The following is a 17,140-nucleotide window of genomic DNA, read 5'->3' on the forward strand; positions in this document are numbered from 1 at the left end:
AATGCATCAAATCAATAGATGAACCCGCCAAAAAAAAAAAAATGACACACACACGCACACACACCGAAAAAAAAAAGCAATAATTTCACAACAAAGCCAACCCTGAGTCTTCTGAATATACGTTTCATAAAATAAATAAAAAAAACAAATACAATAATAATACAGTACGGCCATTTTGTTCGACCGTTCACTCCCCGCCGGTCGACCGTAATAAAACAGAGCCCACTCGCTCACACCAACTCAGTCTTGTGGCGCGAAACTGACGGAGCTGTCAAAACGGGACGCGGGAATCGCCATTTTTATTTTTTTTGAAAACATATTTTTTTTGTTAAACGAATCCTAGAAAAATGAAATACCTTATCGTACTGGCCGTTTTCGCTTTGGCGTTCGCCGCTGAAGAGAAGGAGGAGAGGCCGAAGACATTCAGGCGGTTGATTCCAGCTGACGTTTTAAGAGGTCAGTGCACATGGGATTATTTTTTTTTCAATTTTTTTTTCTTATAAAACAAGCGTATTATAATAAAAATGTTAAATGTTGCCAGTCAAACGAAAACATTATGAATTATGATGAGCGTTTAAAAAAAAACATTTTACATTTTAATTTTGTATGAAAACAAAAAATAAACCGGTCCAAAAACAAAAAATTCAGTTTTCGTAATCCCAATATGGACGTAGCCGAAAAATATATCACGCAACGGTACCTACTGCATAACAGTGGCAGTTATACAGTAATTAACAACAATAATACGTAGTAATTTGGTAGAATTTCACTAGCAATTCTGTCGTGGTTTTTTTGTGGTGGAACTTGTTCTTATCCGGTTTTAAGGGTGGGAGGGGTTACGATAGAGATTGCTTCAAAAGCTGCTGCTGCAGTGCGCTCATAATGCGTCCTACCGTCAGTAATTATATGCGGCTGTTATAATTCTGGCTAGAAAACTAAAATCCTGATATCGCATGCACTGTATTTTATTTTTTTCTATCAGCGGTGTAACTTATACGTGTAAATGAGGCTTATTTGTCGTCCAGTGCGCGTTACATTTGAAGAGCGGGAACTTTGGAATTTCACGCATTCATAGTCTTGGTTTTTATGTCTGATTAGTGTTAAAATCATACAATACCAATGACGAGTGACCCATGTGGGAGATCGGAAACTATTTCGCAAAGCTGCCCCTGCTGCTTGACTTCGCGTGACGTCATTAGAGGGTAAAATACGACGTGGCGTAATAATAAATATCGGTCATACACTACGATTATCCACCTGTGACGTAACGTGTAACGATTGCAATGAAAACTGCACAAAATATTGATTCCGGTCTGAAAACCGAAAGCTTTGTTCGATAATCCGAGAGTAAAAGTTCATTGAAAAAGTTCCATAATGCATTCGAGCTTTTACAAAAGTAGTGATTTACTGTTGGCTTAATATAAGCTGCTTTTGTGATTTAATTTCGGTTTTATTATTGTCATTATAATATATCGCATCGTCTGTGACCATTAAATCCACAAAATATTTTAAAAGGTTATTATTTAAATAATGTATTATTTTATGGACCATAAATAAAAGCTTAGCCCAGTAAAATTATAGCACAAAATGAGTTGCTCCGTTTAGAGAAACAGCATTGCTTCACCAGTTCTTATAGATTTATGTCATCTATATCTATACTAATATATAAATTTACAGTAGTTTTTACAAATGTTCCGTTATAACTACTGAACCGTGCATCCGATTGACTTGAAACTTGGTATCCATGTAGAAAATACATGTATTTAATGGATAGGCTAATATTTATATGAGTGTTGGACCTCTACACCAGTTGCGGGAGCGTTAATGATGAGAATCTTTGTGTGGGTGAGAAATAATAATGTTAATTTTAAATGCCCAGCAAAGCGGACGGGTACAGCTTGTAAATCATATAGAGGTTACATAATATACAGAATGTTACCTACATAGAACAGATTGGAGATGAAATCGTAAAAGTAATTGCGTTTGCTGTAATCGAAAATAAATACTTGAACGATAGTTTTCGTTTAACCCTTAACTGCTGTGTAGGTCACCGGTGCCCTACGCGGCGCTCTGAAGTAATTTTGTCGATTTCTGATACTAAGGTGTCAGGATTGCCTAACTTTGCCTTCTTTTGTTTGTTAATGTATGTTTTATCCTTTTAGGTCTCTTAGAAATATATTCATTCTCAGTATATTCGGATACACTGGTAATAGGACCTCTTGTGACTCCGCACGGGAAGGTACCAACACCCCGCCTATTTCTGCCGTGAAGCAGAAATGCGTTTCGGTTTGAAGGGCGGGGCAGCCGTTGTAACTATACAGAGACCTTAGAACTTATATCTCAAGGTGGGTGGCGCATTTACGTTGTAGATGTCCATGGGCTCCAGTAACTACTTATCACCAGGTGGGCTGTGAACTCGTCCACCCATCTAAGCAATGAAAAAAAATCGTCTTTCCCATGGTTTACTAGATATTCCATCGTCTTAGTAAAATATTGAAAAGAGTAATTGAAATAATTACTTTGACTCAATCGAAAATTTCGTTGGCAACTGATGACATAATTAATTAATTATATGACCTGTTTCAAATCTCATATTTGTATAGCGTTTTGTAAATAAGCATAAATCACTATCAATCAAGATCTATAATATAGACCGTCAAATGTAATTTGAATAAATTTAAATAAATTCAAATCGACGAATGGTTAATGGATATTATTAATGTAAGATATTTTGATTCGTGTTCTAATTTACATTTTCATATATCTAGGGATGAGAAGTTATTTGGTGGAAGCGACATTCCGCTTAACACGCGATATTTCGTCTTTTCGCATTAAAAGTGTACAATTTTCTAAAATATTCGAAATGGAATTAATAAATAATAAACTGGTGGTAGGATCTCTTGTGAGTCCGCGCGGGTAGGTACCCCCACCCTGCCTATTTCTGCCGTGAAGCAGTAATGCGTTTCGGTTTGAAGGGTGGGGCAGCCGCTGTAAATATACTGAGATCTTAGAACTTATATCTCAAGGTGAGTGGCGCATTTACGTTGTAGATGTCTATGGACTCCAGTAACCACTTAACACCAGGTGGACTGTGAGCTCGTCCACCCATCCAAGCAATAAAAAAAAAAAACAATATGCGGAATCATTTGGTATCCACCTACGAATAAATAATAAGTTATTCGTAGGGTATCACTAGTATTTTTCTCATAAATACTGTTAAATTTAGATTAGTTTTATTTTATTTTTTTTAGTTTACCTATGTTTTGACTACTATTAACAAAACTAAATAATTCATAATTTTATCTTACTTTAATAGACAGATAATGTTACTAGTAAAAAATAAAAAATAAATTTTGCAAAGATGATTAATATTAAAAATATCACATGTTAAAGCTTTAAAACACTCCCCTGTAAAATTAGTAAGTTTTGAGATTATACAGCTTTAATGTGAGAAGACAATTTATCTTTGTAATTAAAGGTCCGTTTTATTTGGTATCAGCATCAACAGTTCGATGTTTTTAATCGAACTCGAATTAAGTTCAAATAGCTGAAGAAGTTTTTTTTGTTATGATATTTTTTTTCAAATTTTAAACTTTAAATAAATTAAACTAAATTGCTTTTCACCAAAAATTAGGAAGAATTAACTAACTCGTCCAAGTATTTCCCGGGAATAAGTCAGATCAAAAAAAGCTATCCATTAAATTTCCAAATCGTTCCCGATTCGTATAAAGAAACCTATAAACTTGTCAAAACTCTTTTATATTACTTTTTTTCTTAAATGCCACCCCGCTTACAAGTTCTGAAGATTCCGGTCATCTTTTTGGAGATAATGGCAAATATTTAGCTAGTTCGTTCTTATGTTAGCTTAATATGAGAATTTACGGTGATGTTAGCAATACTCGGGACACAGTTGAGGTCCGTCATCGCTTAGGAATCTTCTCGAACCTCATTCTGACAAGCATCATTACAAAGTCTCGTGGCTCGTGGCAAAAAAGATAAAATATTTTTAACAACTTATACCATGCACCCCACGATTTTTACAATAAAATCATTTTTTCTTACACTATTTTTTATTCAAATTTATTAAAATTTATTTTCCATTTTTTAGTTGAATTTCAATTTTTTCTAATTTTTTTTTAAATATTGAATTGTCATCGGTCCTTAATAAGTATACCAAATTTCGAGTTAATCCGACGTTTTGAAGGGGGTCAAAATCATGTTCAAAGATTCCGTTACAAACATACATACATATGTCTGAAGCTAATAAAAGCGTATTAAAAACCCTTAAAACTCTATTTAGAAAACTATCAGTACTTAATTAATCTATCCGGTCAAGGTTAAATTGAAGTTACGTTAGTTAGTTAGTTTGAGATTACGTATTTAAATACACATAACTGAATATATTAAAGTTTGTTAGTAATGTTCTTTAGTAATTATACCATGATATAAATAAAAATAGTTATAGAATATGCTTAGTCTGACTTTATGTGATATAGAGGTTAATACAATTATTTATTAGGCCAGTTACGACATAATCATTATCTAAAAGGAAAGCACTTAGTTAATATTCTAGACTGCGACTCGATCTAGTATTAAACCGGTCTATTAGATCATGTTAGAAACAGTTCGTAATAATTTTGTTTAATCTATCTTTGTTTGTTCACGCTTCTTTATGTAATAAGCACGAGGAGTATTCAGGTTTAGATGGTGAGTGTTTACAGTCGCCCGTGGACTTCAGCAATGACAGGAGCAGAGTCAAACCGTTGCCTACCGTTACCTATTCATAATATATTAGGCATACGCGATATGTTTAAGTACTGCCCAATTATTCTGTTCTTTTTTACTTTTTTATTGTTTAGATGGGTAGACGAGCTCACAGCCCACCTGGTGTTAAGTGTTTACTGGAGCCCATAGACATTCACAACGTAAATGCACCACCCACCTCGAGATATAAGTTCTAAGGTCTCAGTATAGTTACAACGGCTGCCCCACCCTTCAAATCGAAACGCATTACTGTTTCACGGCAGAAATAGGCTGGGTGGTGGTACCTGCCTTTGCGGACTCACAAGAGGTCCTACCACCAGTAATTACATTAAGAAATAGTGTTTCCTGAGCTGGAAACGAGATTACCTGAATTGCGCCATAGCTTTTCAATAATCGAAAATCGTATCAAAAATGTCGAGAGACTAGAAAGTAAAAGTCTTGAACCTGAACTAATCGGTGAAAGGTAGTCAGTGAGAGCACTCGCAGCATCTCAGACACGCTGCAAAATCTCCGCACGTGTAATGTCCGTAATACTAGCAGTAGTAATAGTAATTCTATTTTTCCAACCGAATAGGCAAATGTATCAGTACCATACAGCCTAATCTGTTGTGTATATTTTTTTTAAATAAAAAAATGATATTGGCGAAATGAAATGAAGTTAATTAATTTGAGACATTAATCAATTGGAATTGAATTAAATAAAATGATATGATATGGGATGAAATATAATTCTCAGTCAAATTGTGGTTAATTAATAAGACTTTTTCGGTGGATTTTTTGGAAGATCCCGAGAAGCTATGTAGGCCTTGTTTCATTTTACCACATTTGTCCACATTTCGTAGATAGTAAAGAGTTCATAAACCACCGTTATTACATGTTTAAATTGACGAAACACTAAATAGACGAAATAAAAATAATTCACAACTTCACTCTTCGTGTTCTCGCCAAAATGTCCCATAACATGAGACTTAGACTAACCTTGAGACGAATTTGGATCTCGGAGCCATGGAAACAACAAGCATGAGATCTCTATTTATTTCTCTAACTAATTAAAGCTATGAATATTGATTTTTCAACCGCCCAAAAGACCTTGATCTATTTAGAGTTGACAAAAAAAAACCTAAATGTCACTAGAATTAAATCGACAATAAATTATCGGCAAAAAAAAGTTGATGATACAGATTAACTTCAATTGACATTTTGGTTTTGTGAATAGAATTATATATTCGGAGAAGAAAAAATAATCATTAGCGTATCGTTGTAAATTTAAAATTCTCAATTCAAATATTTTATTAATTAGTTCAGTTTATTAAGGTTATAAATCATTTTTTTGTTTATTTAAATCATTATCTATTTATGGAATTACTTAATTGATTCGAATGATTATAAGTATCTTTGGATTCTATTTCAAGCAATACACGAAAAGACGGAAAGGAAGTAAATCTACATACATAGAATTTTTTAAACTTTTTTTAAATTTTGTCAAATGTCCCCTAGTAATCCTCAAATTAATTAGATGTATAATGTATTATTACTTCGAAAAGTTTGAACCTAAGATAAGCCGTTTCGTTACTGGATTATTACTGAAAATAAATAAAACATATTATAAATAAAACATATTTTATAAGTATTTGATTATTCATTGCATATTATTATATTCTCAAAATTGTCGACAAGTTGAATCGATAGAAGTAAGTCGACTTTTTGTATTCGTTTCACATTGTTTTCTTCTAGCCGTCTAGTCCCTCGACCCGCGACCGAAGCTTACTATTAGGCAGCTCCATTACTCACGGGACCAGTGTGCTTAGTGCGAGCTTTTTAACGTTCTCGATAACGAAAAAGTTAACTTAAGCTTGTATGCAGTTGGAACAGCGCCTCTAGCGGCAAACGTAGGCAAACGTTCCAGCTCCATACAAATTTGAGTTAACTTTTACGCTATCGGTAACGTTAAAAAACTCGCACCGAGCACACGGATCGAAAATCGAATTGTGACACCAAAAAAATAATATTGGTTGTCTGTAAAGTCGGTTTACGGACGATAGTTTTACGTGATAACGTCAGTAACTAGAACTATTCGAACTATTAGCTCTGATGTCACGCGAGAAGAGAGATAAATGTGTCACAAGCCAACGCTTGGGCCGAAAGTGCCTCTCGATAGCTTGTTCCGCGCTCTCGCTTGCACGCTCAAACTCAGGCGGAACGTGACTCTTTGTAGTGCGTGCAGCCGGTGTTCATTGATTCATAAGACGTTGTTAACACGTCAAAAAAACTTTCACACGTAAAATCAATGTTATTATTACGAACACGCTGTTCCGATTGCTTGCGAGCCAAAAACCAATAATATCTCGTAACAATGAATCAGAGATGTGTGTTAATTGCGCAAAAACACGGGTCTTACGTGAGACACTGAGTTTCTCACCGAATCTTCTCAGTCAGTCGCGATTTCGATGCGGTGGTAGATTCAGCGAAGCACTGCTCTTGCTAGGGCTAGTGTTAGCAAGCAAACAGTCGTGCTTTATTGCTATACAATTAAGCCATCACGGTTACTGGTTTTTTATTGCATACATGGGTGGACGAGCTCACAGCCCACCTGGTGTTAAGTGGTTCCTGGAGCCCATAGACATCTACAACGTAAATGCGGCCACCCATCTAAGTTCTCAGTATAATTACAGCGGCTGCCCCACCCTTCAAACCGAAACGCATTACTGCTTCACGGGCAAAAATAGGCGGGGTTGTGGTACCTACCCGTGCGGACTCACAAGAGGTCCTACTATCAGTTTTTTTCCGTGTATTCGGAATACGAAATTCAATAATCGAATATCGAACATGCGCCTGTAGTCTGCGAATCGAGTCATCGCCGACTAGTTTTACTTGGAACTTTCAAAATCGTATTCTAGAACATTCATCAAGGCTCTTAACACACGCCGTTCACTTTTAACACTCGCAGCTGCGATTCGATTTAAACTGTAATAAAGGACACCAGGAAAACTAAACGGTTCAGACCTTCCGGTTGTATTGTTTAAAAATAAAATTATGTACAAAAAAAACAAAAAAAGAATAAACAATTGAATGCCTCTTTTCCGGTCAACTATTTATGTTCTAATTGACATTACGCCAGTTCAATATGACGTTTTGCGCGCCTTTTTTTTTCTTTTAAAGAATAGTGTTTTAGTATTGTATCATTGAATGAGACTTGGAAAAAACTCGTGTAAAGTCGTGTATTAATTGCGATATAATTGTGGTTATTAACCCTGGCTCTTAATCCTGGAAACGTTTTGGAGTCTTTCATACCTTCTCTAAATTGCCGTAGATGTTAACAATGATAAAATTAACAGTGAAAAAAAACAATAAAAAATATAAATTATTAAACAGATAAAGTATTATGGAGGTCTTATTACTACTATAGGAGAGATCCTTTTCAACCATCAGGACATACTATGGACATGTATCATCTAAGGAAAAATATTAAGTAGTTATTGATCAAAAATAAAGGAAAAAAAAAACAATTATATAATGACAACATTACAATTACAGAAAAATTAATACGTATATATAAATAAGATCAATGGAGAATTAAGGATACATTTTTAAATTAACTATAGTATGTTAATATAAATAAAAATGAGATTTTTCTGTTTATCGAATTTCAACCCTATACGTCAACCAGTTAATGACATAATTGACATTTCAATGGTGAGAAACGTTTCGCTCCAGCGAGATTTACCGAAAATGTCACTTCACTTAAAGATCAAGGCCGCTTAAGAGATTAATTAACTATTAATTTATCATCGTCGAAATATCGTTCAGCTAAAACGAGTTTCCCTAATAAATATGTAAACTTAAAACATGATATACGAAATCTATTTTTTACGAAATTTAGTTTAATTACCTACAAATTATTTAAATGAGCACCTGTTTTAGAAATAAAGTATGTTGATGTTACAAATTCGAAATGTTACGTAATGAGCATTTATTGATTTATGAATATATATATATATCTATACTAATATTATAAAGAGGAAAGATTTGTTTGTTTGTTTGTATTGAATAGGCTCCAAAACTACTGAACCGATTTGAAAAATTCTTTCACTGTTTGGAAGCTACACTGTCTCCGAGTGACATAGGCTATATTTTTTTTAACAAAAATTAGGGATCCTTACTAAAACTTTTGTTATAGACCCGAGCGAAGCCGGAGCGGGCCGCTATCTTTAATAAAATAAAACTTGTCGTATAATAAAATTGGAATTACATAAGCTACGATGAGTCTAGAAGGAAATAATCCAGTATTGGACTGTTTTTTTTGCGGAAATCGTACTCATTGAAAGTGCCCATTTTTTTTCTTTTTAATGGACTATTAAGTAGATGAGCATACCGCCCACCTGATGGCGAGTGGTTACCGTCGCCCATCTGAAATGCCATGCTCTGCGTAAGCCCTGTCTCGCCGACTCAATAGCTCCGACTAGCTTCCCGCCCGGTCTGGGGTAGGGCGCAGGCTGTGAGCGGCAGGAGTTTTGAGTGAGGTTCAACTCCCAGATACCCCACCCGCTGCACGGATGGGATTCGGCGATTGTCTCTGTTGAAAAAAAAAGGGCAGAGCCAAGCTGCTGCCTACCGTAAACTTCCTATTACACCAATTCGCTCACTGATCATGTTAAAGGGCTAATGTAATAACTAAGCTGTTATTGATGGTCGTCGTCGCAAGCAATAAAAATATATTAAAAAAAAACTTATATTCGTTATACAAAAATCTATACTTATACTTAATATTATAAAGAGGAAAGATTTGTTTGTTTGTTTGTTTCGAATAGGCTCCGAAACTACTGGACCGATTTGAAAAATTCTTTTTCCATTAGAAGCCGACATTGTCCCTGATGAACATAGGCTACTTTTTTTAATTTTTTTTTTTTTTTTTTTGTTTCATGTGCGTTTTAATGTTTCCGAAGCGAAGCGAGGGCGGGTCGCTAGTTAGTTTATAATTTCCTAGAACGATCAGATTCGATGAGATTCGAACTATCGAAATTATAATGAAATAAATAAAGTGAGGTATTACGTTAATCGCGGACGCGACAGGGAAACGATTGCGAAACGATATTAATAATGCACGATCGACGGTGCGACCAGACTGCGCAAACGTAGCGAGGAAGTTGCGACAGTCCGGTCATTGGCTGCAACGCATCGAGGATTCGTGATTACATAGAGTTCAGTTAATAACCACGCTGTTTTTTTTATTTATTGCTTAGATGGGTGGACAGGCTCACGGCCCACCTGATGTTAAGTGGTTACTGGAGCCCATAGACATCTACAATGTAAATGCGCCACCCACCTTGTGATATAAGTTCTAAGGTCTCAAGTATACTTACAACGCTGGCCCACCCTTCAAACCGAAACGCATTGCTGCTTCACGGCAGAAATAGGCAGGGTGGTGGTACCTATCCGACGGAATATCGAACAGGCAAACAAAAATATATTTTTGTTATGGTTGCGTGGTAGTCATAGGGCATCTTGGGAGCCGCACGGGTAATTATAACAATCCTGCCTAATTTTGTAAGCAGCTAGCTATTCATACATTAAAGAATAAAATTAAATCATTTTACGATGCCTCAAGCCTCAAACCTCAAGCCTCAAGCCTTATGTCTCAAAGATGGTATCGGCTTTTAAATACGCATTGTAGTGGTTCATAAGCTCTTTCGCATAATATAAGCAATAAACAGAAAGTAATTGAAACGGCAATTAATAAAAATAAAAAAAGTAAAAAATATTGTTTTCTGTCACGCTTTGTTACTTTTATGTGAAATGAAACGAAATCAATTAACTTGTTGGGTGTTATTGACATTGACGATTATTGTATCGCAATGGAATTTAGGTGTCGGTTTGTCGATGATAATGTCATTGTATACCTACTTTATTTGTGATAAAGTTTTGTATTTGTTTTCTTAATGTCATATATCGTTCATACGCAATAAATAAATAAATAACTGAGATAAAATCACGCACGGTCATCCAGCCCCAAATCAGGATTCCCTGTGCTATGTATACCAGAGACTGACATGCATACTTATATACGTTTAACTACATAGTATAAAACAAAGTCGCTTTCTCTGTCCCTATATCTGTCCCTATGTATGCTTAAATCTTTAAAACTACGCAACGGATTTTGATGCGGTTTCTTTTAATAGATAGAGTGATTGAAGAGGAAGGTTTATATTTATGATAACATCAATTAAATAGTGGAAAAATCAGTAATAAATTACAGTTTCCGAAGGGAAGCAAGGGCGGGTCGCTAGTAGATAATAAACAGAGGAAGAGCCAAACCTGTTCATCACACGAATGTTTGCCCGATGCGGGAATCAAACCTGCAACCCTCGGCACAACAGTCAAAGCCGCTAACTACTGCGCCACCGAGCCAGTAATAACTAAGGCAATGACAGTCCGGAACTGATGCTACTTTCAGAAGCCCGTAACAGATCCTCGCGAAAGGTTAGCGATTGCTTAACGACAGCAATCAATCTACAATCGCACTTTCACTTAGAATACCCTCATGCTAAATCTATTTGTGTAAATGACGATGAATAATGAGTGTGCGCTCTGTACAGACACCGAAACGATTGGACTGATTTCGATGAGATATACAGGGTATGTTCGGCTGATAACTGAACGCTGGCTTGGATTGGACGGACACCACACGGATCTTCCACTTTTTTCCCCTACCTATGCTGATAGCCTTGAGAGGCTGCTTCAGCTACGACGGGTTCGACAAGAACGATGACCAGTGCTTGAGGTACCTAAAAGCACCGTTAATGGATCGGGAGGACCCGTAATGATGTGTTTAGTGTGACGACTTCCACATCCGGCCTTAGGCTGAAATTCTCAGGTGATACACATATTGTTCTTCACTTCACTGCGCACATAGATGTCCTAAGTGACCCACAACCAGCGCGATCTCGCAACCTTCGTTGCAATTTAATCAACTAAGCTATAATAACTAGATCTAGATCTAAATGTCAAGTCTAAGTGAACGGCCCGACATTTTATAGGAGGAATCATGAATTGCAGTTTAAGTAAGCTCTTTGTATTTTGACTTGAATTAGTTGGCTGGATGCCACTTGTTAAGCGTGACAAACTGATTTGTTGTTTTTTTTTGTTATTGCTTAGATGGTTGGACGAGCTTTCGGCCCACCTGATATTAAGTGATTAAGGGATTATCGGAGCCCATAGACATCTACAACGTAAATGCCGCTACCCAACTTGAGACATGAGTTGTATGATCTCAGTATAGTTACAACGGCTGCCCCACACTTCAAACCGAAACGCATTACTGCTTCACGGCAGAAATAGGCAGGTCGTTAAGGTCGTTTAAAAATCTGTTTTAGAAAGTATTATGTCCGAATTTCGACCTCACGTGGCCGAGGTAGGTGATGGCATCCAAATTGTGATACTCATAAGTTTTGGTGGCCATTTAATAGCACCTAGACTTTTCGTCAATTTAAATATATATAAGAACAAAGAAAACTATTTTTTTTCACAGAACAAATTGTGCAATGTAATTACTGATTTTCGGATGTGTACAACCTTTGTCAGAAGAGCCTTGAACTAAATTCGCTATTGTGATTATTGTCATTATTTAATGCATTCTACGTTATATTACGAACGGCTGATAATAATGATGCGTTTGCCTAATAAAATGCTATTTAAAAAAATAATTACGCGTCTCGGAACGCCCGACAAAAGTGATAACTTAAACTAATCTAAGTTGAACTATTTAATATTGAAATTGTTTAACTTGAGAAAAGCTTAGGCTATTACCTAAATTTTATGCATATTTATATGATAATGTAAGGAAAATTGTAACATAAATTGAGAAAGATATATGAATAGTTACGAGTTAATTAAGTTCTCAGTACCGCTGCCGTATGCGTGAGAGAAAGGGACGGCAGACAGACTGGCGCCGTAACGCGTTACGTAACGAAGCGAATTACCCTCCCATCAAACACTTCAAAAAACATATATTTTTTTGTTTGAATTATTCGATTATTTTTAAAGACACGATCGATTTTTTATTTAATTTAGTGTTAAATACATTTCAACTAATGTTTCTCTGTGCGTTTGTCTTCTGTGATGAACCTTAGTACAGTTGCTACTCTATGGAAGATTTCTGTCATTGTACCATAAACATTCTATAAGTCGGAGATGGTAGTTTAAGCAAATCGAGGGGTGAAAGGATATTGTGGTTTAAACGACATTTCGCTTAACACGCGACCTTTATCTACGTAATTAAAGGTGCCTTTTATTTGTTACTAGCGAACCGCCCTCGCTTCGCTTCGAAAACTGTAATTTATTATTGATTTCTCCACTATTTAATGGATGTTATTATACATATAAACCTTACCTCTTTAATCACTCTATCTATTTATAAAAACCGCATCAAAATCCGTTGCGTAGTTATAAAGACTAGAGGTCCCACAGTAGTCGAAATTCGACTATAATTAATTGGAATTGTAAGTTTGTACACATACTATGATCACAAATTTCGCCAAGGCTACACTATAAAAAAATACTAACAAAGACAAACAATATTTAATCTATTCTCAATTTGACCACAGACGTCAAGAACAAAAGTTTGACAATAAATAGTATGCATGCGTGTGTGCGTCAAATACATGGTATGTGGTGTGTGTAATGTTTTCTTTATTGATTTAATGTATATTTTATGCATTATTTTTAAAAAATATTAGCATTGTGCATTTCTTCTCTATATTCTCTATAAGTGTGGAAAATTTCAGCCTCCTCCGTCCGCGCAATTTTCGTAAAAAGGGATACAAAGTTTTTGCTTCACGTATTAATATATAGATTTAAGCATACATAGGATATAGGGACAGAGAAAGCGACTTTGTTTTATAATATGTAGTGAGTAGCATCAACAGTTCGATATTTTTAATTGAGCTTTAATTGAGTTTACTCCATTTAAATAGCTGAAGAAATTTTTGTTATGATATTTTTTCCAAATTTTAAACTTTACATGGCTTCGCTGTAAAGTTGTAAAAATGTCGCTTAAAAAAATAGCCTAGCACCACTTGAAATTTATCACAGAAATAGATTGCCCAGTAATAACGTGGGCATATAGAGAGTTTCATTGCAGATTGCAGATGCGAATAAATGATCCTCGTTTATCTCAATCAGTACCTACATCGTGAAGTTGCTCAAACAATTGAAATAGGTAAACTGGAGTAGATTAGTTAATAACATGCTCATGACCATGCGAACCCACGCGCGATTTCGTAATAAAAAAAGCCATACACAATGATACGTAATTGTAATGTAAATATTTGTGTATTTTTGGTTCGAACTTTGCTGAGGTCCATTAGCTACTATAATCGACTATCACATGTGACGGTAAAACAACAATTATATAGTTCGGATAGTATGAATTACTTCCCGCCCAAAAAATAGATCTGTCATATCATGGTCACAGATTATCTCATTAAAAAAAAAACAATCTAGTCCTTGTTGTAACTGTGGAGGGTAGAGGTAAGGAACTTTGCTGAGTTCCACTGGCGACTATGATCGACTATTACATGTGCCGGTTAAACAATTATATGATTCGGAAAATTTATTAATTACTTCCCGCCAAAAAAACTAGATCTGTCAATTCATGGGTCACAGATTACTTATTTAAACATTCATACTATCCATATTGATATAAGAGGAATGGCTTTTCCAAATTTTAATCTAACACATATAAGGAGACGTTTAGCGGACGGTTAGCGTGGTGTGGACATGTGATGCGTAGAGAGAAGATGCATGTGACTAGAAGATGTATGGAAATGGTAGTGCAAGGTAGAGGGGGAAGAGGTCGGCCGAAGAAGACATGGATGGAGTGTGTGAAAGACGATATGAGAGAGAGAAGAGTGAGTGTCGAGATGACGGCTGATAGAAGAGAATGGAAGAGAAAAATTAGCAGTGCCTACTCCACCTAGTGGGATAAGGTGGAGAAAAAGAAGAAGATATAAGGAGACGTGGTCTTGTATTAAAAATATATATTTATATTTGAATGTTCTTAACGTCGCATACGTTAGTGCTTATTCCAATTCTTGGAGTACACTGTCGTTTAAATAATCACGTAACGTAATTAAACAATTTCTAAGACACGCACGAGGAAGTTTCGTGCGAAATTCGAAAGTGAATTTACCGATACTCCAAGAGCTATACTTCGTAACTCTGACATATATGTGTGACATTCACATGCAACAAGGAGCCAAGTGAGACACGGTCGAATGGCTTCAAAATTAGGCTTCCTTATGCTATGGGAATTGGAGATTGATATGCATAGTTATATACCTTTAAATCTTCTTCTTAGTCGCATACTTCATTGCTGAAGGTCGTATCCCTGAAAGCCCTTCGTGGCTCTTTGTACCATCAGCTTCCATTTCCTTCGGTTTTCGGCTTCTCTCCGGGCGGTCGCAACAGAGCGTCACTGCTCTTGCTAGGTCCAGTGTTAGCAACACTCCGGTTTGAGCCCCGTGAGCTCACCTACACGTTAGGGTGAAGTTGAAATAGCCTCTTAAGGCTATCAGGATAGGTAGGATAAAAAAAAACCCATCAGATCCGCATGAAACTTAGATCATTAATGGTTTCTTATCTCGTCCCCAGATTTCCCCGGAATGTGCTTCGCGTCCACCCGCTGCATCACCGTCGAGCCCGGCAACACCTGGGAGCTGTCTCCGTTCTGCGGCCGCAGCACCTGCGTCGTCAGCGAGGACCAGCCCCCCAGGCTGCTGGAGCTTGTCGAAGACTGCGGACCTCTGCCACTCACCAACCCCAAGTGCCAATTAGATACCGGTGAGAATCCTTTACTTTTCAATTTTCATAATAATAAGTATTAAAACGCAAATGACACCACCCATCTCAATTTTGAGGTAAATGTCTAAATTTTCTATAAAATTACTATTCATTTTAATGATGCTCTTCGTCGTGGAAGCCAGTCGTGAAAATTTGTTAAATTCGTATTTTTTAACAACAACAAAAATGATAGCTGCCAGCGGGATTCGAACACGGGCACCCTCGCTCGTTATGACGCACCGTCTTAACTTTTAGGCCACGACGACTTCAACAAAATCACATCTAGGCCTCAGGACAAGCAATCTAGCATTAATTAACCTCTATGTATTTACAGTTACTTATTTCCAATGTTTTCAATTTTAGAAAAGACCAATAAGACCGCTCCCTTCCCTGGCTGCTGCCCGATCTTTACCTGCGAGGAGGGCGCCAAGCTGGAGTACCCTGAGCTCCCCACTCCTCCCCCAGAAGACAAGAAAGCGGAGGAGAAGCCTAAAGCTTAAAAAGTAAAACTACAAAATCCATACATAACCCACAACGCGCCATGACATTAACGAAATCAAAATTTCGCGCGTTTTTTTTTTTTTTTTCGTTCGCATATTCTAGAGCACTGATTTACAATTTTTTTTACTGTAACGTTTGGATTACACAATATTACACAAAATTTAAGATTTCATAAGAAAAACTTTATGCCATAGGTCTCCTTGCCATAAATTCGTTGCTCGGAATTTTACGAATGGAAATATCTGTAAAGTGGGTTTTAAAAAAATTGGTCTCAAACCTAACCAAATTAGAAAGTCAATTGACTTTAAAAAGAATTGTTTTATAATCACCGGTCACAGTGGCCGGGTCCGAAAGCTATTTCCTGTTTCCTGTTCTTTATTCGAAAAGCGACCGTTAGTTGCCGTCATGGCAATCGAATCGCAGTTTCAAAAAAAAAAAAAAGAATAGACTCAAACGATTTTTTTTTTAAATTTTATCAGATTTTTATATGAATAATTTAATATTTTTTTGTGATAAATAATACGTTAATGTATATATATATATTAGAACAAAAAAAGATATTCAATAAAAAAAATATGTAAAATTTTTCATTATTGTTTTTCTTTACGATCTATCCCGAACTCGACATGATATAGGTAATGTTCAGTAAGGCACCTTCAATAAGCATGAGTGGAGAACAGAAGTGCAACTTTTTTGAGTTAACAACATCGTCTAAGTTTCTACGTTCAAGACAGAGACGAAGTCAACCTTCGTTCCGGTAACTACACAGCCGACACTGCGGACCGAACAATTAACAGTGACCACCCAAAACACTTAATTTCGGATCCCCTCGATCCACTAGTTTTTGTTTTATTACAGCTTATATGGGTGGAGTAGCTTACGGCCCACCTGGTGTTAAGCTATAACAGGAGCCCATAGACATATACAACGCAAATGCCGCCACTCCCCTTGAGACATGAGTTCTAAGTTCTCACTTTTAACAGTACAACGACTGCCCCACCCTTCAAACTGAAACGATGCTACCTACGAACCTTACCGA

At 36.3% G+C, this 17,140-nt stretch overlaps 1 protein-coding gene across 1 annotated transcript; it reads left to right on the top strand.

Moving 5' to 3' along the window:
* The first annotated feature begins 231 nt into the window (after nt 1-231).
* Nucleotides 232-16,691, top strand: LOC114244198 (uncharacterized). The gene is made up of 3 exons (XM_028175931.2): nt 232-456; nt 15,412-15,600; nt 15,964-16,691. The coding sequence occupies exons 1-3, from the start codon at nt 348-350 to the stop codon at nt 16,098-16,100; spliced, it is 435 nt and encodes a 144-aa protein (XP_028031732.1). The 5' UTR covers nt 232-347; the 3' UTR covers nt 16,101-16,691.
* The last annotated feature ends 449 nt before the right edge of the window (nt 16,692-17,140 follow it).

Source organism: Bombyx mandarina, chromosome 23, assembly GCF_030267445.1.
Source record: "Bombyx mandarina strain Sakado chromosome 23, ASM3026744v2".
Classification (NCBI taxonomy): Eukaryota; Metazoa; Arthropoda; class Insecta; order Lepidoptera; family Bombycidae; genus Bombyx; species Bombyx mandarina.